Source organism: Strongylocentrotus purpuratus, unplaced genomic scaffold (genome assembly GCF_000002235.5).
Source record: "Strongylocentrotus purpuratus isolate Spur 01 unplaced genomic scaffold, Spur_5.0 spur5_scaffold_21, whole genome shotgun sequence".
NCBI classification, from domain to species: domain Eukaryota; kingdom Metazoa; phylum Echinodermata; class Echinoidea; order Camarodonta; family Strongylocentrotidae; genus Strongylocentrotus; species Strongylocentrotus purpuratus.
The window spans coordinates 18,929,770-18,955,516 of NW_022145607.1; the positions used below are offsets into that span (position 1 = coordinate 18,929,770).

At 35.2% G+C, this 25,747-nt stretch overlaps 1 protein-coding gene across 1 annotated transcript; it reads right to left on the reverse strand.

Annotated features, from left to right (window-relative positions):
* Positions 1 to 206: 206 nt before the first annotated feature.
* LOC115927897 lies at positions 207 to 25,255 on the reverse strand. Its single transcript, XM_030994216.1, has 4 exons — positions 25,170 to 25,255; positions 23,436 to 23,717; positions 10,888 to 11,055; positions 207 to 517 (listed from the first exon to the last, which is right to left on the reverse strand). The coding sequence occupies exons 1-4, from the start codon at positions 25,234 to 25,236 to the stop codon at positions 207 to 209; spliced, it is 828 nt and encodes a 275-aa protein (XP_030850076.1). The 5' UTR covers positions 25,237 to 25,255.
* Between the last annotated feature and the right edge of the window lie 492 nt (positions 25,256 to 25,747).

The following is a 25,747-nucleotide window of genomic DNA, read 5'->3' on the forward strand; positions in this document are numbered from 1 at the left end:
TGCTTTGAAGTCCACAAAATTCCAATGGATGAGGATGTGTCTCTCTTTGGCCTTCTCCAGCACTTGCCTGACAATGAAAATAGCATCAGTGGTTCCTCTGGAGCTCCGGAATCCACACTGCTCTTCCGATAAATGCTCTTCAATTGTCCCTTGGATCCTACTGAGCACCATCCTGCAGAAAACTTTAGCCGGCACTGATAGCAGTGTTATGGCTCGGTAGTTAGCCGGGTCTGTTTATCCCCCTTTTTGTGCACAGGGGTAATAAGGCCTTTGCTCCACTTAACTGGTGTCTTGCCTTGCGTAAAAGCAGTGTTGATGATCTTCAGCAAGATCTGTGCCATTGCTGGACCACCAGCTTTCAGTGTTTCAGCTGATATGTTATCAAATCCAGATGTTTTGTTATTCTTTAGAGCCTTGATCGCAGCTTTAACCTCTTCTATGGTAAAAGATGAAGTCTGGTTTTCAGTAGGAGGAGGTTCAGGTATATTGCGAAGTGTGTTGGTGTCTCTCGGGAACTCTGTATTAAGATGGGTGCTGAAATGTTCTTTCCATCAATCCAAAACATCTCCTGGAGCAGTCTTGAGGACCCCCTCTTTGTTCTTGGCTGCTGGCTGTATCTTCTCCTTCTCACCAGCTAGTTTCTTACTTTCTTAAATAGCTCATGGCTGTCATTTTGTGCCTGTGCTGCCTCCATTTCCTCTACTTCTTTCTTGAGAGTCTCCCTCTTCCACTTTTTGACTTCATATTTAACTTTTTTGTTAAGACGCCGGTACTTCATAATATTATGATTATTATGAGGTGAGTTCAGTTTAGTTACCCTAGCCTTCCTTCTGAGTTCACAAGCATCTCTCACATGTTCTGGGAAATGTTTCACTTGTTTCCCTCTCCTGATGCCAACAACTTGCTTGGTAATCTCGTTGGTTGTATTCATGAACTTCAACCAGAGCTCATCTATGTCTGTATCTTCCAGCAGCAACAATGGTTCAAACGCTCCACCAATTCGGGCTTGGAATTCTTCAGCAACAGATGGGTTTTTAAACCTGCCCACATCATATGACTTCTGTACGCTCTTTAATACATTCAAAAGTTATTGGCATTGGGAAAGAAGGCTTTTAATATAATTAAAACCCGACCCGATATTAGCGTGAAGGTGAAGCGTGTCAGTTTTTGCAAAACAAGACAGTTTCGCTACCCAATGAATAAAATCTCTTTGAAATCATTTCATTGTTGTGTACAAATAATTTTTCCATGCTATTTCGAGAGCACAGAGAATTTATTTTCGTAAAAGTTCAGTCACGAAATTTCGTGATTACAGACATACACTGCATATACATGTATTTTTTTATTACATTTCAATTTAATCTAATTCGTTGCATTATATGCATAGGTTCTTCTTCTTCCAGTTAAGTACAGACTGCCGTTGGCGTATTATCTTACTAGGTTAATACATAACATATGAACATAAGAGTTTTATGAAGTACATATAATAGTTAATACAGAACGAACAAACTTATTTTAAACGGTATCATAAGAAGAATCTCTTGTTTGCGATACACTGTATATACATGTATTTTTTTTTTATTACATTTCAATTCAATCTAATTCGTTGCATTATATGCGTAGGTTCTTCTTCTTCCAGTTAAGTACAGACTGCCGTTGGCGTATTATCTTACTAGGTCAATACATAACATATGAACATACGAGTTTTATGAAATACATATAATAGTTAATACAGAACGAACAAACTTATTTTAAACGGAATCATAAGAAGAATCTCTTGTTTGCGATACACTGAATATACATGTATTTTTTTTGTATTACATTTCAATTTAATCTAATTCGTTGCATTATATGCATAGGTTCTTCTTCTTCCAGTTAAGTACAGACTGCCGTTGGCGTATTATCTTTAATACTAGGTTAATACATAACATATGAACATACGAGTTTTATGAACTACATATAATAGTTAATACAGAACGAACAAACTTATTGTAAACGGAATCATAAGAAGAATCTCTTGTTTGCGATACACTGAATATACATGTATTTTTTTAAATTACATTTCAATTTAATCTAATTCGTTGCATTATATGCATAGGTTCTTCTTCTTCCAGTTAAGTACAGACTGCCGTTGCCGTATTATCTTACTAGGTTAAAGTGGCACGTTCCCGCCAGTGTAGTTATCGCTGCTCTAGTCATCGCCATCTTGGTTCCGAAGATCGACTTCTAATTTACATACAGCTGTCAATCAAAGTACGCGCGGCCTGGCCTGCCTTCGCCAAGCCAGCTGATCGCTGACGATCGCGACGTCACGAAAGTGGGCGGAAACAACAGCCGAATCTTAGAGCCGAACTGCGATTGGCATTACTTCGGCACATGTATGCGATAATCGGTATTGTCCGGGCATTCGGAACATGCCATCTGCGTAAGAGCCGTATTCTGTTGGTGTCAATAGGCAGCTAGCACCGTCCGCCAGCGGGTACGTATTTTGAACGCCCTCTGGAATACGGGGAACATGCCTCTTTAATACATAACATATGAACATACGAGTTTTATGAAATACATATAATAGTTAATACAGAACGAACGAACTTATTTTAAACGGTATCATAAGAAGAATATCTTGTTTGCGATACATTGTATATACATGTATTTTTTAAAAATTACATTTCAATTCAATCTAATTCGTTGAATTATATGCATAGGTTCTTCTTCTTCCAGTTAAGTACAGACTGCCGTTGGCGTATTATCTTACTAGGTTAATACATAACATATGAACATACGAGTTTTATGAAATACATATAATAGTTAATACAGAACGAACAAACTTATTTTAAACGGTATCATAAAAAGAATCTCTTGTTTGCGATACACTGTATATACATGTATTTTTTTGTTAATACATTTCAATCCAATCTAATTTGTTGCATTATATGCATAGGTTCTTCTCTTCCAGTTAAGTACAGACTGCCGTTGACGTATTATCTTACTAGGTTAATACATAACATATGAACATACGAGTTTTATGAAATACATATAATAGTTAATACAGAACAAACAAACTTATTGTAAACGGTATCATAAGAAGAATCTCTTGTTTGCGATACACTGTATATACATGTATTTTTTTTTTTTATTACATTTCAATTCAATCTAATTCGTTGCATTATATGCATAGGTTCTTCTTCTTCCAGTTAAGTACAGACTGCCGTTGGCGTATTATCTTACTAGGTTAATACATAACATATGAACATACGAGTTTTATGAAGTACATATAATAGTTATTACAGAACGAACAAACTTATTTTAAATGGTATCATAAGAAGAATATCTTGTTTGCGATACACTGTATATACATGTATTTTTTTTTAATTACATTTCAATTCAATCTAATTCGTTGCATTATATGCATAGGTTCTTCTTCTTCCAGTTAAGTACAGACTGCCGTTGGCGTATTATCTTACTAGGTTAATACATAACATATGAACATACGAGTTTTATGAAATACATATAATAGTTAATACAGAACGAACAAACTTATTTTAAATGGTATCATAAGAAGAATATCTTGTTTGCGATACACTGTATATACATGTATTTTTTTAAATTACATTTCAATTCAATCTAATTCGTTGAATTATATGCATAGGTTCTTCTTCTTCCAGTTAAGTACAGACTGCCGTTGGCGTATTATCTTACTAGGTTAATACATAACATATGAACATACGAGTTTTATGAAATACATATAATAGTTAATACAGAACGAACAAACTTATTTTAAACGGTATCATAAGAAGAATATCTTGTTTGCGATACACTGTATATAAATGTATTTTTTTTAAATTACATTTCAATTCAATCTAATTCGTTGCATTATATGCATAGGTTCTTCTTCTTCCAGTTAAGTACAGACTGCCGTTGACGTATTATCTTACTAGGTTAATACATAACATATGAACATACGAGTTTTATGAAATACATATAATAGTTACAGTCTAATACAGAACGAACAAACTTATTTTAAACGGTATCATAAGAAGAATCTCTTGTTTGCGATACACTGTATATACATGTATTTTTTTGTTAATACATTTCAATTCAATCTAAATCGTTGCATTATATGCATAGGTTCTTCTTCTTAATAAGTACAGACTGCCGTTGGCGTATTATCTTACTAGGTTAATACATAACATATGAACATACGAGTTTTATGAAATACATATAATACTTAATACAGAACGAACAAACTTATTTTAAACGGTATCATAAGAAGAATCTCTTGTTTGCGATACACTGTATATACATGTATTGTTTTTATTACATTACATTTCAATTCAATCTAATTCGTTACATTATATGCATAGGTTCTTCTTCTTCCAGTTAAGTACAGACTGCCGTTGGCGTATTATCTTACTAGGTTAATACATAACATATGAACATACGAGTTTTATGAAATACATATAATAGTTAATACAGAACGAACAAACTTATTTTAAACGGAATCATAAGAAGAATCTCTTGTTTGCGATACACTGAATATACTTTTTTTTTTTTTTTGTATTACATTTCAATTTAATCTAATTCGTTGCATTATATGCATAGGTTCTTCTTCTTCCAGTTAAGTACAGACTGCCGTTGGCGTATTATCTTACTAGGTTAATACATAACATAATTATGAACATACGAGTTTTATGAAATACATATAATAGTTAATACAGAACGAACAAACTTATTTTAAACGGTATCATAAGAAGAATCTCTTGTTTGAGATACACTGTATATACATGTATTTTTTTGTTAATACATTTCAATTCAATCTAAATCGTTGCATTATATGCATAGGTTCTTCTTCTTAATAAGTACAGACTGCCGTTGGTGTATTATCGTACTAGGTTAATACATAAAATATAAACATACGAGTTTTATGAAATACATAGAATATTTACAGTCTAATACATAACAAACTTTTTTTAAACGGTATTATAAGAAGAATCTGTTGTTTGCGATCATGTATGTAATGAAAAAAGGTATTTGAAAAGTCGCACATCATGAACGTAATATTCCAAGGCGATGGTTATTATTTTGTTATCCTATCTACTTATATCGTGTTTTCATCTATCAGGATCTCCTCTAGATGAGGGGAGGGAAGGGATTTTACGAATTCCCCCATTACAAAGGTATGTCTGCGAATACTGCATTTGTATATGGTGTCGGCATATCGCGGAAATTAATGACCTCTCCGTTTTTCTTCTTTTAACACCTGATGGTAAATCTGACGACCATTTTTTACCCCTGTTGGGAATTTAAGAACCTGGTTTGTAAAATTTTCAGCTATCAAATAAATTGTAGGCAAATTTCCTCAAACACTTGGAGAGAAGGCCTTTTTTTAAAAACACGTTATGTTATTTAAACCCCGATATTAGCGTGACCGGGTGAAGCGTGTCAAACTTTCCACAAAACAAGACAGTTCCGCTACAAATTACTTCAGATGAATAAAATCCCTTTGAAAATATTTCATTGTGTACAAATATATCTCCAAGCTATTTTGAGAGTAAAGATAATTTTTTTCCTCGTAGAATTGCAGTCATGAAATTTCGGATTACAGACATTCACTGTAATCTGTATATTCATGTACAGTGTTTATATCATAGAGATGTATACCGCATAAGCATATAACTCTATGGTATATATATTATTTTTTTCACATTTAAATTCACTTCAATGCGTTTATTTCATTTCGAGCAAATAAATTAAAAGTACATAGGTAAAGGTACATAAAATAAATACAAATATACAGGTTAAGTCAATATATACATATCTACAGTACTACTCGAAGGCTCAGTGGTAAAGCAGTAGCTTCGTTACCGGGAGCGTCCCGTGTTCAAAAGTTGATGATCGAGTTTATTTATTTATTTATTTATTCAGTCTTTTTTAAAGTACAAGATAGTCCCTTCAGAGCCGCAAGGCTTGTTTTTCAAGGGAGCCCTGTAGGCAAGTGACAAAGTACATGGTAAAAATAAGAAAATATACACAACACATAATATACGACTGGTGCCCTTTGGTAAGGCATTAAAACTCATTACCAAGTCCTTCGGAGAGGACTTAAAGCGGTCGGTCCCACGACTGCTTACCTACAAGTATACACATGCATTCTTAGCAGTCAGGTTAATAAAAACATCAGTACAAATTTGTGTAAATGGTATTATAGGAATAGTCTGTTCTTTTCAGGGTAAGCGTTTGCGATCGTGATCGTGTATGTAATGGAGAAAAAGAAACATTTGAAAAGTCGCACAACATCATCAATGTAATATGAGGCAGCGAAAGTGATCATTTTGTAACCCTATTTACTTCTATCATGTTTTCATTTATCAGTATTTCCTCTAAATGAAGGGAGGGGGTACGAATAACCTTATTACAAAATCGTGTCTGCGGATGCTGCATTTGTATATAGTTTTGGCAAATCATGAAAATTATTGACCTTTCTGTTTTTCTCTTAAGAACACCTGATGACAAATTTGACGACCAGTTTTTATCCCCTGTTGGAAAATTAAGAATATAATTTTCAGCTATCAAATAAATTGTATGCAAATTTCCTCAAACACTCCCTCCCCCCCCCCCTGTCATATTAAAAAAAATGGTCTATATCAACACCACAACTTTCAGCCAAGATTATCTGTCATCTATTAAGCAAATAACTGTTTGTGAAGGTGATGGGACAAACTATCACTTCCGAGGCGATCTGGATGTAGCTATCTTTCCGAAGCGAAGCTGAGGAAAGATAGCGTATACATTCTGATCGACGAGGAAGTGATAGTTTGCCATCGTCTGAAACGAAAAGGTGATTATTTGCTTTATATTCCACATCTAAAATAATTTAATTACAAAAAGAAAAGGACGTGTATGCATCTACGTAAAAGACACCTAGGCCAAAATTCACACCAAAAAAGTCTAAGTTTAACCCAACCCCTTGAGGGTACGGTGCGCGCACGTGTTTTCTTTAATTGCGCTCATTGGTAATGCGCGCTTAATTACGCCTGTTTTAGTGCGTTGCCCTGCTAGTCCTGTAGAAGTCTTTCAGACCCGGAAAAGTTGTTAAGTACAAGGTTTTTCTGTTGATTTGTGTTCTAGATGGGTATTTAACTAAATTCAGCTTGGTTGCCAGCTTGGCAACCTTGGGCAACTTTTTTAATAGCCATATTAGCATAATCATGTAACTAGCATATGTGAAATATGTAATAATGTTGCTAATCTCAATCCAGGAAGCCTGAAAACATTGATAATACGACTTTTCAAGAGTTCTTTATGACAAGGAATTCATTTATGACACCATTTTTTTATTTTTAAGTAATACAATAGTCTTAATTATCATAATTAGCATAATATGTACAATATATGGACTCCATTGTCATTGTTTATCTTTAAAGCCTAAAAATGGTGCAATGCAACATTGTAAATCACTTTTGAAAGATTAATCATTAATTTATGAGAACATGTTCCATATATATGTAGTATAATTAGCCTAATTAGCATAATCATATAATTAGCATATATGTGCAGTATGTAATAATGTTACTAATCTCAATCCAGGAAGCCTGGAAACATGGATAATACGACTTTTCAAGGGTTTTATATGACGAGGAATTCATTTATGACACCAGTTTTTGATTCCAAGTAATGCAATTGTCTTAAATAGCACAATGAGCATAATGAGCTAATTAGCATGTGTACAATATATGGACTTCATTGTCATTGTTTATCTATAAAGCCTAAAAATGGTACAATGCAACATTGTAAATCACTTTTGAAAGATTAATCATTAATTCATGAGAAGATATTTCATGTAGATGTAGTATAATTAGCCTAATTAGCATATGTACAATATGTAAACATGTTGCTAATCTTAATCCAGGAAGCCTGAAAACATGGATAATATGACTTTTTCAGGAATTCTGCCACCAGCTTGAGCAATGTCGGGCTTGTACTCTCAATGGTTCTGGCTTTGGTAAACATAAACAGATCATAATTCGCACTGTTGTATTCAACATCCCTGGCTTATGTACGTACCCGTCTCACCACATCATCAATTCCATCATTATCATCTGCTTTAACCATCTTCAGTTTGTTTCCGTCAGTCACTCTAAATCCAATGACTGAAGCCCAACCATCGATGCGTATGATGACCCCGTCATTTCATAGACATTTCATGAGGTTCGACAACATTGCCTTTAATAAGACCAAGATAACCGCCACATTGGACATACAATTTGTGAAGCTAAATAGAGTCCCAAATAATTGATATTCTATAAATGCTAATTAGGCTTATTGGTACAATAACTACATATTAAGCTAATTGCATTACTTAAAAATAAAATCTGGTGTCACAACTGAATTCCTCGTCATGGAAAACCCCGGAAAAGTCATATAATCCATGTTTTCAGTCTTCCTGGATTAAGATTAGCAACATTATTACATATGGCACATACAGTGTATATGCTAGTTAGGCTAATTATACGACATCTACATGGAATATCTTCTAATGAATAAATGTGTAGTCTTTCAAAAGTGATGTACAATGTTGCATTGCACCATTTTTAGGCTTTATATATAAACAATGACAATAAAGTCCATATATCGTACATATGCTAATTAGCTCATCATGCTATTTAAGACAATTGCATTACTCAGAAATAAATATTGGTGTCATAAATGAATTCCTCGTCATGGAAAATTCTTGAAAAGTCACATTATCCATGTTTTCAGGCTTCCTGGATTAAGATTAGCAACATTTTTACATACTGCACATATATGCTAATTAGATGATTATGCTAATTAGGCTAATTATACTACATAAACATGGAAATATCTTCTCATGAATTAATGATTAATCTTTCAAAAGTGATTTAAAATGTTGCATTGCACCATTTTTAGGCTTTATAGATAAACAATGACAATGAAGTCCATATATTGTACATATTATGCTAATTATGCTATTTAAGACAATTGTATTACTTAAAGATAAAAATTGGTGTCATAAATTAATTCCTTGTCATTTAAAAACCTTGAAAAGTCGTATTATCCATGTTTTCAGGCTTCCTGGATTGAGATTAGCAACATTATTACATATTGCACATATGCTAATTACATGATTATGCTAATATGGCTATTAAAAAAGTTGCCCAAGGTTGCCAAGCTGGCAACCAAGCTGAATTTACTTCAATACCCATCTAGAACACAAATCAACAAAAAAAACCTTGTACTTATCAACTTTTCCAGGTCATGTATATGGTACCGTCTACTGGACTATGTGTAGATAGTACCTCTATCTTCAATGAAAGTGCGTTGCACTGTGTAGATAGTAGTACTATCTACACAGTGTAACGAACTTTTTGCTTCTCCCATCAATAATGGGTGAGTTATCTTTCATCACGTGATTTAATTTTGACCAATCGTAGAGCAAGATTCTTAGTATGTGGGATATAATCTTAAATAATATGGTGCGTTCCGATGTCAATTTTAATCAAACTTAGGTTTTGCTTTGGATCAATGTTAAGCTTATTGATTTTTTTCCTTTCGTTGGCGGTTGTGACTCATCAGTCTCGGGGCAAGCTGACACCTATTCGAGGATTCACTAGATTGGCTATGTCAGTCTCGAAAGCTATCAGAATGTTACATCACCTGCGAACTAAAGTGAAACAAAAAGGACAAGGAGTCAAACATGGATATTTGGAAGAAAATCACATCCCATAGTTATTGACGGAGGATTTGAGATATGTTTCGTCCATCGTGACACCTTGTTGTCATATCAGCCATCCAGGATAAACAAAAACAAATTGTTAAAAGCCTCAACGTGGACATGTCATAATTACTTTGGAAGTGATCGCGATATTTACGTCTAGTGTTTAAAAAAAAGATGATTAGATATTACGCAGTCATAATCACCCCCAAATGGAATGACCCCCATGAGGTATTCCAACAGAGAATTCCTGTGTGTGTGTGTGCGTGTATGTGGTGGTGAGGTGGTGGGCCGTAAACAAAAATCTATTGTCATGACTTTTTGAGGGGCGTTCAACATCATAATTTCCATATGGCATTTTAAAAAATTCCCGGGAAGACAGATTGTCTACCCCCACCCCCCTCAAAAAAAAAATGGGAAAAAAATTGGGGGAATTCTCTTCGTGCAAAATGCAAAAATGTCTTTGCTATCTGTCGAAAAAGTTAATTTTGAGCAAAAAGTTCACTATCGGGGGACAAATTTATTCACACGTAATTCCATTGTGGGAATAGACTATGACTATGAGTGCTATCGACCTAATGGCCATTGACTCTGCCTGTTTGGCCGAGATGGCGTTTTCCAGCGACAAAATGGCCGCACGGTGTCTGTTGAAATCTTTGCTTGTTTTGAGGATAACTGATATATTTTGGGAGTGTATTGGTCGCGGTGCACATGCCAAGCGATACTTGAATACTTGCCGTTTTACGGCTACTTAACATGAAGCTATGGATGAAAGATAAGATGAGGTGAGAAAAGGAGACAGAATGGGAAAAGGAATAAGAATAAGAATAACAGTAAAAAAATAGAAATATCGCAATCTGTATCGCCGCGCAAACCACCTAAAAATGTGGACTTTGGTAGTACAGCTCACTATACTATGTCTACATAGAAACATTTTTAACATTTCTATATAATGTTAAAATTAGGGAAAGTCATGTTACAGTATTATTTTCCATTTATCTTCTTAGAAAACAACATTGATATGACTTTAGATTCTGATTTCCAAAATCTTGAGGGCAACATCACGGTGCAATCCCACAAACCACATGGATATCTGAGCATAATTATTCAATGTAAATAGCTTTTGAGAATGCAATAAAAACAAATGTGCTTACGTTTCCGGTACTTGAAAATAAGACACAAAGTGATAATGATGATATTGAAGAGGAGAGATATTGAGAAGGCTACGGAGATTATAGAAAAATTAGCAGCCTGCAGTGGTATCGTCGTAGGAGCTCTAGAGGGAACACCTGGAGAAGTGGTGGAAAGTCCTATCTCTTGGTCTGAGAATAAATCATACAAAATCATCATGAATTTATCGCAATTTTGAGAACGTTGAGGCTAATATACATGTACATTTATATATATTTGATTAGTCGACAATATCAGTACTGCTCAGCTATTTCCAATTTAACTATTTACCCCCTCGACACCCCCTCCCCCTTCAGTGATAAGCAGGGGGGACTAAGGAGGGGGAGAGCACTTGTCTTTTACTTCACACCCCCCCCCCCCTTGAGCACAAAAAAAAGTTAAAATATGGTTACCATCTTTTTTTAAACTTTTTTTCTTAACTCAACATCCCCCCCCCCCCCGCCCTTGAGTGATAGATGATTGGGGGAGCACTATTTTTGTTTTAATTGACACCGCCAGCGGTGGGGGCCTGGGAGCCAACCCTCTCCCATAATCTCGGCTGTCGAACGTCCGATGAACACAAAAATGTGCAAAAATGTGCATGTAGGCGGTGTCACACAGAGGCCAAAGATCCGGATTTTAGTTATTGCTGTCTGTCACCAATTATCCCATTGAAAATCCTCAAACGAAGCAAGAAAATTCTCCCTTCAAAGGATTTTTCAAGGGATTTTGTAAGGGATTTTCTGTGTGACACCGCCTACTCACTTAACTTATGGAAAAAGATGGTATTATACACCCTTTTACCGTTAAGGCCGCCATTTCAATATGCGCGCAAACATTTCGTCATCAACGTTTTGAGTCACTACCTGGGCTGTGCGCTCACACAGTGTATTGGAGTTTTTTTTCCCCAATATGCAAATTTTGTCGTTATAGCCTAATTAATTATGCAAAATGCTAGTTTCATGCGTTTTATAGACAACTCTACAGATTTGTGAAGGATCTTGAAAATGTATTGAACAAATATTCCTTTCATTTCAAATTCATGAAGTTTCATTATTTTAATGATATTTGGAAATGCATTTAATTAGCATAAATTATGAATACGCAAGGCCCAAAACTATCATTTCAACCACTTTCTCACTGTAGAATAATATTTTTTCATTACCCATCTGCATATCACTGCTCAAATTGGAAAAAAGTTCAAAATTCATCATTTAAAAAAAATAAAAAAATCTTATATCTATTGTTTTATTTCTAATGTATTCTTTTCTTCCGCAATACATCAAGTTACTTTGAGAAACATATCATCGCAATTTGATATCAATTCATATATCCCACTTATCAAGAAATAGCATCTAAACCTGAATTCACATTTCTGCTTGTACATGAATATATGCAAGTATATAGCACTTTTTGATGATATGCGAATGCTAACTGTTATGTCACACCTGTATATCATGTATACATGTATATCCGATTTCGACGAAAATTGTATCAAAATGTGCATAAGACTTGTGAAAAAAAAGTCCTGAAAACGATATTTTGAAAATTCTCCAAAATTGTGAAAATGCCCCCCCCCCCCCCCGGTTCAGTAAGGGTTAAACCTCTTTATTAGGTTGAAATTTACTTGTATACTTTACTATCATCAAAATTTATGATTATACTGCAATATCTTTAGGAAAATTATTGTAATTGTCTAACGCTAACGTGACTGGGGGGGGGGGGGGAGCTGATTTAGAGTTTTTAGATGCATCTTTAATTTGTTGTTTTACACCCATCTTTCACATGTTTTGCCAGTATTCCCATTTGGCATGGAGAACTGAATTATATAATATTGGATGGCTTTGAGTGTGATACAAGAATATATTGCTCGAGCAATTAGACGAGTCAAAGACGAGTTTAATATTGTCTTTTAGCGAGATCAAGATATTCTTTTATCACACGAAAACAAAGCCATGCAATATTATTATTATTATATACATGTATATTAGTCTGACTAGCGAAATAAAAAAAAAATGACTAGCCTCAGTTATAAAGGTAATACAAAGTTTTGGTATGGGGTCGTGAATTTGGTTCAAATAAACATGTTGGAAGCTTATGCGATCCTATCAAATTCATTGATCGTTGTCGCAGTTGAAATCGAGTCTGAAGTTATGAATTTTTCAATAATAAACTCTTTATGTTGTATAGCTCCCTCTCAAGGTCAAGATATTAATTAAGCTATGAAATAATGTTTCTTGACTAAACTCGACCGATTAGCTATTCCCGTTTGAAAATTATTCATCACAACATATTCTGAGATATTCATGGCGCAGCTACCATTGTACGGCCGTAGGCGCTATTTGATAGTCATTTTTCTCAAAAGCAGAAGTTGTTGTTGTTAGATTATGTTTTAAAGGTGAAATTCAAAGAAGATCACAAATATGTCAACTTATGTATCACTAGAAACTTGTAAGCTAACAGATGGCCATCGTACAAGTTACATATCGGGTGATTTATAAAAATACAAATACAACCACCTCCATAGCAGCTGGGATATACGAGATATTCGCCGGAAAAATAACGATGTTTAATGACGTCACTATATGGACCAATACTGCCCAAGCAGACGACATCCCATGAAGAATGAACATAATTGCAAAGCTATTTTTTGTCAAATTATAATGAGTTTAGTGTATATAAATGTAATGGCATGTCAAACCATTCAAAAGGGGATATGACCCGATTCTGATAACTACAAATCTTTTGCTTGTAAATACACAGGCTAGGGATTAATTAACAATCAAAACAGACCAGACTTTCAAATTGAACCCCCTCCCCCCCCCCCCGGAATGATATTAAGCCTGGCATTTGTTCCCTCTTGAAACGCTGAACATACCGCGGTGTGTGCATCTGAATATACAGTGGCGTCTTATTTTGTGTACAAGTGACAGATTCCTTTATTTTTGTACCGTTGCATTTGTCATAAAAATAAAACCATTAGAGTGAGGCAATAGATTATACATTAAGCCTGACGGTAGAGAAGTAAGAGAAAGAACTCAAGAGAAGATGAAAACACAGGCACTGAAAATGTGTGGGATGTCATGGGACATCGTCTGCTTGTGCAAATCATGTCCATACTGTGCTCTCACACATCTCAGCAGCGTTTGGAGAGCTCTTCATGTGCTTTGCCGGGGCTGTATTTCAGCGTTTTGTAATTTATAATAATCATTACTTCGAATGTTTCCAAGCATTGAATTTTGATAACCTTGTCGAATCAAAGGTTCAAATTTGCAATAATGAAAATAAAGTTCGTTTTTTAAAATCAGTGATTATCTACTTTACGGCAATTCAGTCAAAACGGACTATTTATGCCTAGTGTTGTAGGGGCTAAATTTTCTAGTGCTTAAAATACATCCACAGGGGCATCCAAATAAATCAAAATTGTAAAGAATCACTATCCACTCAATTTTCAAAAATTCCAAAAACTTTGTATTACCTTCAAATTGATATGGCTTTAATTTTGTGTGATATCGCCATGAAATTGGGATACTGTTTGCTTCAATTAGGATATATGGTATTTACATATTTGTATCATATACATTTTATTCATTTCGTTATTCTCTATGTTCAAATCCTTATTTATAACCTGGTTTGCAATTTTTTTTTTAAATTGTATTTTGCAATTTTCTATATTTTTTAATATTTTGATGTAAAATATATAAACTTTATTTGCTTGATTTTTTTGTGCTTTTTTGAACCCCCGTTAGTGATGTTTTCCTGGCGTCTACTGACATCTATTAATACTGTGTAGGTCTGGACACATGATAGCATTTTTCTATGGACATCACATTTTCACTTGGCAGCCCAAGGGGGGAGAGGGGGGGGGTTAAACCCCCTTAACCGCATAGATCCGCCCCTGCAACATCTTTGGTCTTCTTCTTCTCAATATTGATTTACTGGTCGAGTTACATTATTTGCTGGTCTTTTAGAATCACCAGATTTCAGAGGATTCACACTTTTCACAACGAAAAAATACTCCCGTTTAAGTCCTTGTGCGATCGTCTCCAGCTCCAGCAATTATTGGGCGTCAGCGTGCACACCGGTACTACCGGCGCAGTATAGCCACTGCTGACGGCAGAGGCGGCCTTCCCGGGGGGCACAATGCCCCCCCCCCCCCACTTTTTCAGATACCCCCAAAATGCCCCTTTTTACATAGGAAAAGTGCCCCTTTTATTTTGTAAGAAGTGCCCCTTTTACATAGGAAAGGTGCCCCTTTTACTTTGACAAGTGCCCCTATTACTTAGTAAAAGTGCCCCTTTCCCCTTTTCACCTCTGACGAGTGCCCTTTTTTTTTGACACGTGCCCCTTTTCCTTCGACATGTTCCCATTTTCCTTTGCAATAAATGTTCATTTTCCATTCTCATGAATCTTGAAATTATCTTGAATAAGTGCCCTTTTTAATCTCTAGTAAGTGCCTCTTTTCAGGTACGAGAAGTGCCCCTTTTCACTTTTCACCTCTGATGATTGCCCTATTCAAAACTGAGAGGTGCTCTTTTTACTTTGACAACTTCCCCTTTTTTCCTTTGTAAGAAGTGCCCCTTCTCCTTCTAATAACTACCCCTTTTTTAAACTCGGATGAGCGCACCTTTCATTTTAACATGTGCCCCTCTTATTTTCTAATAAGTGCCCCTTTTCCTTATGATAAGTGCCCCCATTAAAAAGAGAGAGCTCCTTCCCCTTCTCATAAGTTCCCCTTTCCCTTTCTAATAAGTGCCCCTTTTCCTTATAAGTGCCCCCATTAAAAAGAGAGAGCTCCTTCCCCTTCTCACAACTTCCCCTTTCCCTTCTCATAACTGCCCCTTTTAAACATCTGAACGGTGCCCCCTTTTCATTCAACAAATGCATATTTTCCTTTATTATAAGTGCCCCTTTTACATTTTCATAAGTGCCCCTTTTCATATCTGGTCAGTGCCCCTTTGCAACTCTGATAATTCCCCTTTTAATAATGATACGTGCCCCTTTTCCTTTCTAAAAAGGGACCTATCCCCTTTTCACCTCTTATAAATGACCCTATTAAAATCTGATGGGTGCCCCTTTTCCGTCAACAGATGCCTATTTCCCATTTTCGTAAACGCCTCCCTTTCATCACTGGTGAGTGCCTCTTTTCAAGTGAAAAAATGCCTCATTTTCACCTCTTATAATTATCCTTTGTACTTATACACGTGCTCCTTTCTTTTCTAATAGGTGTCTTATCCCTTTCGATAATTGTCCCCTTTTCATGTAATCATTAAACGTGCCCCTTATTTAAAGCGACTAAGAGCACTTTCCCCCAAAGTTCGCTCGCTGCGCTCGCTCGCATTTAAAGATTATATAATTATGTTACTTATCAAAGGTCTTTTCAGTCTTCCGTTATGAGAATGTGCTTATAACCCCATCACGATTGGCTTTTTTCCTCTTATAAGATGTAATTTTTCGCACTGCGACCTCACAGATCTTTAAAATTTTTCTCGCTCGCTTCGCTCGCTCGTAAATGCATATTCAGACATCACGCCCAACTGTAAAGTTTGATGCTTAAGCGATATCTTGTATGATGTATGAAGAGAAACAAATATTGAAATCATCCCTGATAATGTAATCACAATGTAGGGGTATATACCAATGTCTAAAAATTGTATATTTTCGCTTTGAGATTTCCCACTGTAGGTGCCCTTTTTTCCAGAAAGTGCCCTTTTTTGTTGGTGCCCCCCCCCCCACTTTGAAAGTCGCTCGGCCGCCCCTGGCTGACGGCCGCATTAGCTGCACTGCGAGCTTCCGTTGTTTGTATCGGTAATACTTATATAGATGGGAGCGAAAGCGCCATCTAAGTTCCATTTCATTGGTTTAAGGTTTGAAAATTGATACTCAATATTGTGTTAAAGTTATATAAAAAAACAAAATCTTTATTTTTTAATTCCACGGGTGCAATTTTTAATTTTGCAATCGACCCCGTGAGCAACCTGACGGGGGCGATTATGGAGCTCACGGGGGCGAATCGCCCATCGCCCCCGTGTATTTTGAGCGCTGCTTGTTTGTGTCATGAAGGGCCTCAACGAAAACCAGTATTTATTTGCTCATTGGACTACCCTTCTTTTTAAAGATGTGTAATAAATAAATAATACAAAATAAAACAAAAGGATGACGTAGAGATTGCCAATCACTATTGTCAAAATAGCCACCAAAATATGACCTTTGACCCTAGTGGAGCACAGGTGGCAGCATTAAAAAAGACACTGAAAATGTGTATATTTTACTAAGACACACCTTCAAACAACATTTAAAAGAAAAGTGGCAGTTAGAGCGCATAAAAAGACATATGACCTTTGACCATATAAAAACCAGAACAATTGTGATTTTGTGATTTTTGTGATTGTAACTTGTTTGACTTATCTGGGTGAGTGTGTATGAAGTGTGTGAACTGTGCTGGTTCTTTATCCTCTTCTCAATCATTCATCTGTACGCAACGTATTTCAAGTATATTACCTTTTAATCACTTTCTTTGTGACAATGATTTTTATTGGAATGTATTTAGTTTCTTTCAATTGAATCAAAATATTAATATTGAAAGACTCCAAAATTTGAAAATAAATCCATTTGTTATGAATAAAGAACTCAAATTCAGTGAAACACCATTTTTGGATAACGATTATGATGTAATTCAACTCAAATGTGATTATATGTTTTGTGAAGATTTTGGAAAGAAATATAGCTTATGTTCACTATTTTTGTCTTCGATACATATAAATGCAAGAAGTTTAAAAAAGAATTTTGATGATTTTCAGTTACTACTCAGTTCAGTGAAATTTGATTTTGATATTATTGCTGTTTCTGAGACATGGTTCCACCCAAATCTTGACCTTGATATATATTCTATGCAGGGGTATTCCTTGATACAACAATGCAGAGACAATAAAAACGGTGGGGGAGTTGCAATTTATGTTAAGCACAATATCCAGTACAAAATTCGCAATGATTTGACATGCATTACACCTGATTATGAAATTGTATCAATTGAAACAAATGAACCTTTAAAGAAAACCTATTGTAATTACTTGTATCTATCGCCCACCAAGCTCTGATATACCATGTTTTACAAAAAAGATGAACTCTGTTTTAGAATTATTGGATAGTGAACGAAAAGAAATATATATTATGGGCGACTTTAATATTGATTTATTAAATTGTGCTTCTCATGATAAAACAAATGATTTTTTAGAAAAAAAATGCTTTCATTTTATATGCTTCCACTAATTTCGAAACGTACTCGAGTATCTACAAAAACTGCAACACTTATTGATAACATTTTTACTAATACTTTAAATGATAATGTACATTCAGGTTTGTTATACTCCGACTTTTCTGACCATTTTCCAGTGTATTGTATTAATTCTTGTAAATATAATAAAGATAATCAGTATAGACATCGTTCTGAATTTGCTAGTATGAAGAAAAGAAAAATTACAATTACCCATTTTTGAAAAGAACAAAAAGTGCAAATTCAAGCAACCATGGATGAGTAAAGGACTTTTGATATCAGTACGAAAGAAACAAAAATTATATCAAAAGTTCTTGAAACAACAAAATGATAATAATAGAACTAAGTATACTATCTATAAAAATAAATTAACTTCTTTATTACGAACATTGTCAACTCATGTTTCTAGTATTTGTAAGTCAGTCAGATATCAACTGAGAAATCTAGGTTTTATTAGGAAATACTTAAGTCGTTCAACCACAGAGAAACTTGTACATGCTCTTATTTCATCACGCTTAGATTTCTGTAATTCTATTCTCTATCTGCTCCCTAACACACAACTTTCTCGACTCCAGAAACTGCAAAATACTGCTGCACGTATTGTCACACTTTCTTCTCGTAGAACCCACATCACCCCCATTCTCAAAACTCTTCACTGGCTCCCGGTATGTGACCGAATTATTTTTAAGTTGTTGTTGCTAGTTTTCCATTCCTTGTATGACTCTGCTCCTTCCTACAATATCAAGTTGATTGTTAAGTATAAGCCTACAAGACATCTTCGTTCATCTCAATCCTCCTTATTAGTTGTCCCTAAGACGCGCAGTTCCTGGGGGGATAGAGCATTTTCTCATTCTGGTCCGTCCCTTTGGAATAAGCTGCCAGTTAGTATTCGTAATTTAACTACCCTTCATGCCTTCAAAGTTGCTCTAAAAACCCATCTCTTTCTAAACAGTGCTATCTAATCATGTCAATGTAGCGTTATAATTTGTGTTTTAGTTTACTTTATTTTAGTTAAGAAGTTATATTTTTGTGATAGTAATACATGTATGTACAGCGCCATGAGCGTCAGAGCCTGGCGGATACCGGCGCTATATAAATATCCATATTATTATTATTATTATTATTAAAATGTTTGCTAAGTATAAACATGACTGCAAGAAAACATGGTCACAAGTTAATGCATTACTAGGAAAGAGCAAGAAGAATGATTTGCCGTGTAATATGTATTTTAAAAATATTAGTTACAATAATAGAAAAGAGATTGTTGAATGTTTCAATTTTTACTTTGTTAATGTAGGGAGTAATCTAGCTCGTGGCATTCCTGTTGTAGATACTTCATGTAATGATTATTTAAAAAATCACAATGATTTTACATTGTTTTTAAAACCTACTACAGTTTTTGAAATAATTGAACTTAGTAAAACATTGAAACCATATAGTGGCCCAGATGGTATTTCTCCCAGAGTAGTAAAAGAATGTATACACTTTATTGTTGATCCACTATGTGATATATTTAATAAATCAATTTCTTCTGGAGTATTCCCCGACAGTTTGAAATTAGCTAAAATTATACCCATTTATAAGAAAAATTATTTAAAAAAATATACAAAATTACAGACCAATTGCTTTTTTATCAATTTGTTCAAAATTATTTGAAAAAATCCTGCAAAAAAGAATTTATGATTTTTTGGTTAAAAACAATTTATTGATTAATGAGCAATTTTGATTTAGGAAGACTTATTCTACATGTTTGGGAGCACTTCATTTAACAGATTATGTAGTTAAGAATATGGATAAGGGTAATTATTCGTTGGGTGTGTTTATGGATTTGTCAAAAGCGTTCGACACCATTGACCACCACATACTGCTCAAAAAATTAAATTATTATGGTATTCGCGGCCTTCCATTGAAATTAATTGAAAACTATTTGAGTGATAGAAAGCAGTATGTGGTGGTTGACGGTGTCTGTTCGACTAAAAGGGATGTAATATATGGTGTTCCTCAAGGATCAGTTCGAGGGCCCCTTTTGTTTTTAATTTATATAAATGATATTAAACAATCGTCAAATGTATTAAATTTTACACTCTTTGCAGGTGATACTTCAGTTATTACATCACATAGTAGTGTATTTACTTTAGTTGATATTATGAATAATGAATTGATAAAATTGGATAATTGGTCCAAATGTAATAAATTATTTCTCAATTATGATAAAACAAATTATGTAATATTTCATTCTCGAAATCGGAAGATCCCTAGTGATTTATTGCCTATACAAATTGATGTAAATATTATAAAAAGGAAAGAATGTGTTCAGTTTCTTGGTATTATAATTGATGAATCACTTAATTGGAAACCTCATATTGATTGCATTTCGTTGAAATTATCTAGAAGTATTGGAGTTTGTCAAAGCTAAAGCATGTTTTACCATCAAATATTTTGCTAATGTTGTATAATAGTATGATTTTTCCATATGTAAATTATTGTAATGTTATTTGGGGAAATACTTATGCATCATAATAGATAAGATTTATTTGTTACAGAAACGAGCCGTGCGTATTATTACTAAATCTGATTATTTAGCCCCATCACGGCCACTTTTTGTTAAAACACACGTAGTCCCAATTTTTTAATTGATTCAGTTTAATACTCGCATATTGCCAGAAATTCCTAATATAAACTTTGTTATTAATAGTGATATTCACTCGTATTCTACTCGTCAGAAAAATGATTTACATTTATTTAAAGTTCGTACGAAAAATGCAAAAAATTCTTTCTATTTAAATGGCATTAAGGAATGGAATTAGTTGAGTAATGATATTAAGAAAAGTACAACTCTATCTCGATTTAAAGTACGATGTACACAGTTATTATTTAATGATTTATGTAAACAAGTTTAAGCAGAGGAGGATATTTTGAATGTATGTGTGTATGTATATGTGTGAGCGTGCATGTGTGTTTGTATCATGTTATTTTTTAAACTGTATAATTTATGTGTAGTTTGTTTTTTCTTTTTAAGGCCCCACCACAAGCAATTTGCTTCTAAGGGTGTCCTTTACCGTATTATGTTTACTATGTTACTCATTCGTTTGTACATGTTTCATTTTATGGTTAAATAAACTTTACTAATAAGGGCAGCATCGCCCAATATTGTAAATGTGAAAATTGTACCTAGATACATCTCCATACAAAATTTGAAGGAAATCCGTCAAGAAATTGGGTCTGCATAGTGTACTCATGCTATCCTGCATAATATGACACTGATAGCAGTATCACTAAAGTCTATAGGCTTGTAGATTATACCAAGATACACCCTCGTATAAAATATGAAGAAAATCCCTTAAAGGGACTTGGTAACATTGTTCAGATGAGAGATAGTGGTGCTAAGGTAGTGACTTCAATGCTAGATGTACAATTAAAGATATCTGAAAATTTGAGTGAAAACGGACCATTATTCATGATACAATAAGGGAAAAACTGATCTGATCGATTCCTTAATTCTCCCAACTATGTTATTACAATATAATTACATTTTAGGTGAATGGAAATCTCATAAAGCAATATAATGGCTCTACATTCCATTCCAAACATTTCAGTGTTGACAGATTTTTTTAAAGCCTGTTTTATGTCTATTTTTCATGGAAAAACGGTTGGGAAAATTCAAAAATGGTTGGGAGAATTTACTGTTAATCACTGTTTTTAATAGAGGGTGTCAATCATCGAGGTCTTCAAAGAAAACCATAGATATCTTCGTGGTTTGAGAATTTTTTCAGGATTTTTTGCATGTCAGAGGGTTAGTACAGTATAGAAGGAATATAGTAAGTAACGTTTTATACAAAAAATAAGCAATTTTTTTCATCAACCTTAAACAATGTTACCAAGTCACTTTAAGAAAAGTGGCCTATAGAGCGCACACAAACCATCCACACAAAATATGGCATTTTACCCTATAGAAGACAGAATACTAGGGGCAGAGTCACCAAAAATTACAGATGTGTAGATTATACCAAGAAATCAAGGAATATCAAGGAATGTGGCAGTAAGAGCGTACACAAGAATATGACGCGGCGGTGGCGTAACACTGCTGAATCCAAAATACCCCTCCTGCATACCTACTGCCAGGGGATACATTAAAACATAATTATGCGGAAAAAAATTCTCGTAATAGAGGTATTTATAAACGAATCCGGACACCTACCCCCTGGACATCCACCCCCATCCCCCCCCCCCTCGGTTAACCACCCTCGGTCATCTCCCTCTAGGACGACTAACCCAGGACAAATACCCCTAGGACAAATACCCCCGGACAACTACCCCCAGACAACCACACCCGGACAACTACCCCCTAGGACAACTACCACCGAGACAACCACCCCCAGACATCTAACCCCTAGATAATTGTCCGGGGGTAGTTGTCTGGGGGTAGTTGTCCGGGGGGTAGTTGTCCCGTGGGTAGTCGTCCTAGAGGGTTGTTGTCCAGGGGTTAGTTGTCCTAGGGGGTAGTTGACTGGGGGTGGTTGACTGGGGGTGGATGTCCAGGGGTAGGTGTCCTAGAACCATTTATGAATATGATACAGTCACTCAGGTTATAAATAAAAGTTAACGACTTAAAGGGAAAGTCCACCCCCAAAATAAGTTTGTTTCGATAGAGGCAGAATAATAAGAAAATCAGGTGAGTGAAAGTTTGAGCAAATTCTGAATGAAAATAAGAAAGTTATGAATTATTGAAGTTGTGATCAATCAAATACAAATTGGCAACTCTGTGACTTATCATACGAGCTCTCCTTCATTTGCTTTGTGCATAATATTCCATAAAATCATGTTTTCTTCGTTATTGATGACGGAATATATATTTGTTCCTTGCAGGGCGAGTATAGAAACATATTTGCAATTGTTATATTTAGGGTGCATGTATGGTTGAAATTTTTCTTGAGGGAAAATGAAAATTTTAGATTTTTTTAGTACTGAGCAAATGGAAGTTGAGCTCGCATGATACGTCATAGAGTTGCCAATTTGTGTTTGATTGATCACAACTTCAAAAATCCTAACTTCCTTATTTTTAATCGGAATTTGCTCAAACTTTCACTGACTTGTTTCTCTCATTTTCTACTCCTATTAAAACTAACTTAATTTCAGGGTGGACTTCCCCTTTAAGAAAAGGAAATTTACGTACAAGTGTATACGTAAGACGTAACCAAGGTAATTTGGTGGTAGTTTTCTTTGGATGATGCTTTTGAAGTGAAATGATACGCTATATACCTGTAACAGATAGCAGTACATGGCCACGTTCCTTAATGAAGAGAAGTGTCGCCACTTTACAGTGGTATATTCCACTGTCTGTCTTCTTGAGGTCCTTGATCGTTAGACGAGTAGCATGGTCGCGGCCCTCATATCTGGTATCGTTTGTCCATGGGGTATTACTCTTGACTTCGAGAGAGTAGACAGTGAGATCGTTCTTCTTCCAGTACACCCATACAGATGTATCGTTGGGGAAATGGGGACACAGCAAGGTGACATTTCCTCCAATGGGGACAGTTTTCTCTATGGAAGGAGAAAATTATCATAAGGTATATCAAGAGTCATTTCTATTATACGCTTTTGTACATCGGTGACGTTTCTTCACGTTTACCACAGCGGTTTACTGCGTTTTTTTATTTGTTTGTTTTGTTTTTTGTTGGGTAATTAATCTTACTTCCGCTTGCACTTCATAGTTTGTATAGATTGTCTATAACGCAAATATAAATGAGTAAATGATACCCCTTTGTTGTGCGCAGATAATTTATTTTGTTAATCCCCATTTGCCAATTATTTTAGTTCACACAAAAACCTTTCGGCTTACTTTGCATGCCATATTAAAGATATGCGAATGAGCCTTTACTTGATGAAAGAGGGGCGGCGATTTATTTTCGTGACGGGGGGGGGGGGCGAAATGCGAGAGACGAGGGAGCATAGTGATCGAGAGGGGCGAAGGTGACGGAAGTGACTACCCCCTCAGAGTTTTTTGAAGTTTTGTTGCATTTACAAATTACATCCTTACCAGAACTATAGTATAAAAACAAGCATCTACTCTTTCCACACTTCACTTTTACTTTGCCGGTAATAAGTGTGCAGTCCGAAGGGTTGCAAACATTTAGTAGGTAAATTTCAGTAAGTAGGGAGCTGGGGCATGGACAGGATGTCTATTTTTCACTCTAGGCCTCTGTCATGTACATGTATATTGATATCGCTATGGGAGTTGACATGGCCAATAATTATAAAGACTATGTGGGAGTAAACTATCGAAACCAACCAATCTATTTCTACGACTCTTAATCTTGTAAACATACAGTGTAAACTGTGCTTACGTTATACCATCGGAATACAGAAAGCGAGGGATCGTAACGACCGAACGAGAAGATTAGTTTGTTGTTTTTTTGTTTTTTTGTTAGTCTTTAATAACGCTGCACTCTTGGGCCCTCCAGACTAGTCCAGAGTCTTCAGTCAGTATTACCTATACCATTTTTGGGAGCTTTTTCAAATCCACCTGTACCCCCCCCCCCCCCTCGGATCGCCGCCCCTGCATGCAAGGCTTTATATAATACAGACTTAAAGGAGAAAATACTCTACTATCTAGTCTAAGTCATCTATACAGTGCAAATATTGTGTTTTCTATTCACCATCTTCATAACTAAAATTGTATCGTGCAATTAACATTGAAATACCTACACAAAACAAGAACTATTTATTCCCTAGCTGGCTCATTAAGAAATCCAGTGGTCATAACAGTATGAAATTATGCTATGATCAGAAGGTGCCTTTAACTTATACACGCATTGCTATGAGAGTGGGTCCAAAGCATATGGTCCAAAGAAAGAGAAGGGGGGGGTGCTCAAAACACTGTGATACAGAGGAAACAGGAGCAAGAGAGAGGCTCCTACAAGCCATGGTCATCTTGCAATTATGCTACAATTTTACATATATTTTGTAAAACATGCATTAAAAAAATCAACACACCTGGCTGAGCGGCCTGTCTTCTGATTGGCCCTCCCATCGTCAAAGCAACTGGGAACATACAAGTCATGCAGGTAATGCAGGTAATAATGCCGAATTTCATTGTGTAATTCCTGTAATATGTAGAAAAAAACATGATCATCATATAATACAGTAGCATAACAGGCAAAGTGGTTCTTGGCCGAAGATCTCGATTTTATCCTACCCCACGAGAGAATGTCATCAATTCATCTCTAATTTCATGAAGTCCACTAAATATTCACAACCCTCATGCACAATTTGCATTTTTGTTATTTATATTTTCATCATCACTATTATCATCAGCATTATATTGTTATTACTAATATCATCATTATTATCATTTTATTATTGTTATTATTATTATTATTATTGGTAGTAGTAGTACTAGTAGGAGTAGTATTATCATAATAACTTGTTCACGACAAAAGCTTCTCGTCACTTTATCTCGTCAGAAAATCTCAGATGTGTCTCACTTGACACCACTCCACAGTAAAAAGTCCTTTCTCTTTACGTCTTTTTGATAGTTCAAACTTAAACCTATAGTTTATACATTAAATTCA